Raw genomic sequence first — 5,359 nt, forward strand, 5'->3', positions numbered from 1 at the left:
CTCAGACCCCTGATCCCCTCTCCCCCTCTCAGACCCCTGATCTCGTCTCCCCCTCTCAGACCCCTGATCCCCTCTCCCCCTCTCAAACTCATGATTGCCACCTGTTACATTCAAACCTGATTTCCAACCCCCTTCCCATAAAGCCATCTAATGACAAAGCTTTTTCGTTTGAAATTATCTCTGTATCAGTCTCTGAGTGGGTTTGACTCATATTCTACAGATTAGTCTGGAGTTACTTGTTCTGCCCTGGGGCATTTTTAGGGAAATGAATCATTGGCAATTTCCACGGGGTTGGCTGGTAGGAAAAAAAATTGAGGCAGGGTTTTTTTACAGTTCACAATCAATGCCAGCTATTGGAAAATGCTGCTAAAAAACCCAATAAAAATGGATTGGGCTGGTGACATCTATTAAATTTCAAGAGTCTGTTTGTTTCCTGAGGCATTTTAGAATTCCCATTGTAAATCAATCAGTTGGGTTTGTTGTAAATGCGACCTTTACAAGACAGTTTTAAAATAAACATTTAGTTCAAAGTAAGACTCCGAATTCCAGATAAACACCTCAACAGGCCTGTGTGATCCATTCTACAGAAGAGAGAAATTCAAGCTGAAGTTCATTGACATTATTAGGGATTTGCCCCAGGAGCTGTAAACATGAGGAAAATTTGTTCTGCCTTTAGAATGCCTGCGGAATCTATAATTGATTTTAGAAAAAATTGAAAGGGAATGTTAAGATTTCTTGTGAAATCAATCATAACTTTAGGATAGTAAGAAATATTGATCTGTTGTGACCTAGTGCCTCTGAAGATTACTCACAGGAATGAACTTAAAATACAAAGGCCTCAAGTTGCACTCACCAGAGCAGAAAAAGGTTCGGGTGTGTCCATGTTACTTCAACTACTGGGACTTGACAGTTCAGAAGATTCTAGAAAGATGTCAACGCTATCTCTTTGACTATTCTTAAATGGGATGTGACAAAGCCAGCATTTGTTGCCCAGGTTTGGCTCCTATTGAACTGAATAGTTTGCTTGACTATTTCAAGGGCAGTTAAGAGTTAACCTATTGCTGTGGGACAGAAATATGCAGGAGACAATAGAGGAGTCTGGGACATGTTCTGTAATGGTTCAGGTTCAATAAATGTCACAATATTAGAATATTGCTTGACCATTCTGTGGGATAGCTCTCCCAATTTTGGAAAAAGTCCCCAGATGTCAGTGAGGAGGACGTCGAAGATCAACCGTACCTGATGATCCTTTACTATTTCTGCTGCTTTAGCGGATACATGTGGCTTGTCTGGCTTTATTCTTTCTTGATGCTTTTATGGTGGTTGAATACAGCAGATTAGCTTGTCAGGCTCTTTCAGAAATCAGTTTTGAAACCCGTACATCTCTGGGTCCAGAGTCCCAAATCGGAAATGAAGGATCAAGTTCCTTCCCTAAACAACATTAATGAAGCAATCAGTAATTTCACCATCGAGAAAAAAGTCTGCAGAAATATGTGGAAAAGGAATTAGATGAATTGTTTCATAGTACAATACAGCATAGGACAGGCCCTTCAGCCCTTGATGCTGTGCTGGCCTTTTATCCTACTCTAAAATCAGACTAACCTACACACTCTTCATTGTGCTATCTTCCATGTGCCTATACAAGTGTCACTTAAATGTCTTACTAATGTATCTGAATCTATTACCACTGCTAGCAGTGCATTACAAGCATCCACCACTCTCTGTGTAAAGAACCTACCTCTGACATAATTATTTTTAAAATTAGAAATTACAGTATGGAAACAGGCCCTTCAGCCCAACAAGTCCACACCGACCCTCCAAAGAGCAACCCACCCAGACCCATTCCCCTACATTTACCCCTTCACCTAACACTACAGGCAATTTAGCATGGCCAATTCACTCAACCTGAACATTTTTGGACCGTGGGAGGAAACCGGAGCACACCCACACAGACTTGGGGAGAATGTGCAAACTCCACACAGACAGTCACCTGAGGTGGGAATATGAACCCAGGTCTCTGACGCTGTGAGGCAGCAGTGCTAACCACTGTGCCACCGTGTCATATCTCCCCTAAACCTTCCTCCAATCATCTTAAAATTATGCCACCCCATGATAGACATTTCTGCCCTGGAAAAAGTCTCTGGCTATCCACTCTATTTATACCTCTCATCATCTTGTACACCTCTATCATGTTGCCTTTCACACTTTTTCGTTCCAATGAGAAAATTCTTATTTCCCTCAATCTTTATGCATAAGATATGTCCTCCAGTCTAGATAGCGTCCTGGTAAATCCCCTCTGCACTCTCTCTAAACCTTCCGCATCCTGCCCATGGGTGGTCTAATCAGGCTGTACAGAGATGCAGTATAACCTCGCTGCTCTTAAACCCCCCAATCTCCCTGCTCATGAATGCCAACACAGTATGCCTTTTTAACAACCCTATTAACTTGGGTAATAATTTTGAGGGATCTATGGATATGGATCCCAAGATCCCACTGTTCCTCCACACTGCCAAGAATCCTGCCTTTGACCCTGTACTCTGCACTCAAATTTGACCTTCCAAAATGAATCACTTGAAAGGGCAGGCACACACACAATAGGAGAAAGTGAGGTCTGCAGATGCTGGAGATCAAAGTTGAAACTTTATTGCTGGAACAGCACAGCAGGTCAGGCAGCATCCAGGGAACAGGAGATTCGACGTTTCGGGCACAGGCCCTTCTTCAGGAATGGTCACACAATAGACCAAATAGCCTCTGTAACCATTTTATGATTACTGGCACTGGATTTTAATTCCAGAAGCCATTGGAACTCATGTCTCCACAGGATTAATCTCAATCTTTACATTCCAGGAGCATTACTGCTTTGCTGCTAGACCTTCTAGGTTTCATGTAGCTCTGTATCATGATGTTTCATCTATGTGTATGACTGTTTGGGTGTCTGGTCTTTTTCTCTGTGCCCATGTCTGGGTGTTGTTCTCATCTTTCCCAAGGATCTGGGCATCACAGGCCAGGCAAGCATTTGTAGCCCATCCCTTACCCTCCTGGAGAAGATGAAATCTCCATCAGTACCTGTTTGTGTCTGAAAATGTGTTTGTAACTCTGAGTGTTTGGGTATGTGACTATGATAGTATCTGAATGTTTGTTAGTGTGTGTGTGTGTGGTCAAATGTTTCACATAAAGAAGGGGGTCAATACAGATATATTGTTTGGGTGAGGGTTACTTTATGTTTCTTCTCTTCAGGATATGGAGCCTCCAGCCAATAGTCGAGCGCTACTGTTAGGACTGATCCTGAGCTACGTCCTGGCTCCTTGCTTAGGAACTGTTCCTCCTTTGCTCAAACACACACAAAGGTAAAACACCCAGTCAGACAATTTACTGTTACTTACATAGTTTCCTTTCAGTATAAGTAGTGTCCTTTGTCTAGGTACTGAACAGTTTCTGCCTGCTTCTAGGGCGTAAGTTTGTATTTATGACGGCAGTGGGAATGAAATTGGTTTTTGATGAGTTGCTAATCAGTAAATACAGGATCAATGTCGACCCCAGAGATACACCAGTCTATGACATCTGTTACACTGTCAATATGAGGAATGAATTTGAGGAATTTGGATGTTTTATACAAAGAATGAATTTCTCAAAATGCATCACATCCTGTTACTGGATCAGTGGTGCTGGAAGAGCACAGCAATTCAGGCAGCATCCGAAAAGCTTCGAAATCGACATTTCGGGCAAAAGCCCTTTTTACCTCTTTTTACCTTTCACATCCTGTTAGTCAAAGAGAGTGGAGGAAGGGCACTAGGTAGTAATCAGCACATATTTTACCTGATGTCATGAGAAATGACCAGGTTCAGGTCTCCCAGAGTCAGTCTATCCATGTTGTATACCTTTCTACTGTCATTTGTGGCACGTTTATCCTGCCTTTGGGACAGGACATACACAGGGATGGTGATCAAGGAGTCTTCAACATCCTGTGTAAGGTATGATACAGCGGTATTACCTTGCCTGTGAGACAGCACTCCCAATTTTGACCCAAATCCCAAGATGAGTGAGGGGGCTGTTTGTGATGATAGAATTGAACAGAAACAATGGACCTGAGGATGGAGTTGGCTCAAAATTTCACATTCCTGAACAGGGGAAGGAAGGTTCTGGATGTTGTGGTGAGGATATAGTTTTGAGAACTATAAAAGTATGGTGAGGGGAGAAAATATTTTGGACAACAACCAACACTAGAACCTTTTAGATTGTGTCTGATTACGTTGAAGCAATCTGAGAGACATTTTCCTCAGATGTTTCTGGAATTGACTACAGATTGATGAATAGTTTAGCCTCTTATTGGAGGCATAGGTGAAGCTGAGATTTGGGGATGGGGCGGGGAGGAGGTGGGGTTAAATGAATTGGACTGGATTATGAATTCAGTGAGAAATGGGGAAGTACACATGACCCTGATGACAAATTGGCACCCTGATTACTTAATATTTAATATGATCCCATCTGAGATTAAGTTACAGCCTAGAAATCCAAATGTATGTTTGGATGCCTTGATGTGACATTGTTTTGTTTTATTGTAGTTCACTGTCTAGGTCCTGGAAAACTGGAAATTTGCCGGCACCAAGAGGAGTTGAACAAGTGGAGAATATCTTGCAGCTTCCTCCAGGTTGGGATCCATCTGGCCCTTTGCATGATTGGGGCATTGAGATGATGTCATCAGTTCCCACACTTAAAGGACTCCTGAGAAAGAATTCTGGGATCTGGTGGATTCCAGTTTTAAGGCAACGTGGTAGATTCCCACTGCATTTCAAAAATCATGATGGTCAACCAAACACAGAACCTGCAGACAGTACAGGTCTGACCAGCATTACCTTGGGAAAAAGCTGGTCGTCTGATTGGCTGGAACCAAGCACCAATGAAGAAGTGAAGAGAAGTTTTGTTGTGGCTGATGATGTTGCTTTTAGAGAAAAGAGCAAGTTGCTGACTGCGATGCAAAGGCAGAAATGGCTAAATGCTGTAATGAGGCAACTTGTGATTAATAAAAAGTAAATGCAATACAATTTATGAATATTGGTGTTCGTGAGTGTTTCAAATTCAGAAATGTAATTCATTGTCAAACTGCAATAAAGCTCTCTTCAAAGACACCATAAACTTGTAAGTTTTATGTTTTCAAACATTGCTTCCAGGAAAACACTTATTTTAAACATTGGCAGCAACATTGTTTTCATTGAAATCAAAGGTGCAATTCTAGCCCTTGAATTAAATCAGGGAGTGAGACAGTAGTCAGAGGTATTGAGATTAAGCAGTTTGGGGTTCCAGAAGCTACATTTCGGTGACTTTGGAAGCTGAGCTGATTTACAGCACTAGTAGATGACTT

The 5,359-nt window shown here is 41.9% G+C and overlaps 1 protein-coding gene across 1 annotated transcript in view; it reads left to right on the forward strand.

The window, feature by feature from the left end:
* pth2 (parathyroid hormone 2) overlaps positions 1-5,040 on the forward strand; it is a 5,423-nt gene extending 383 nt beyond the window's left edge. The window contains exons 2-3 of the mRNA XM_043680109.1: positions 3,238-3,347; positions 4,563-5,040. Coding sequence (XP_043536044.1) covers positions 3,241-3,347; positions 4,563-5,031 — 576 coding nt within the window. The 5' untranslated portion in view covers positions 3,238-3,240 and the 3' untranslated portion in view covers positions 5,032-5,040. The remainder of the gene's footprint in view (positions 1-3,237; positions 3,348-4,562) is intronic.
* Positions 5,041-5,359: the final 319 nt, after the last annotated feature.

The sequence above is a fragment of the Chiloscyllium plagiosum genome, chromosome 40, assembly GCF_004010195.1.
Source record: "Chiloscyllium plagiosum isolate BGI_BamShark_2017 chromosome 40, ASM401019v2, whole genome shotgun sequence".
Lineage (NCBI taxonomy): Eukaryota > Metazoa > Chordata > Chondrichthyes > Orectolobiformes > Hemiscylliidae > Chiloscyllium > Chiloscyllium plagiosum.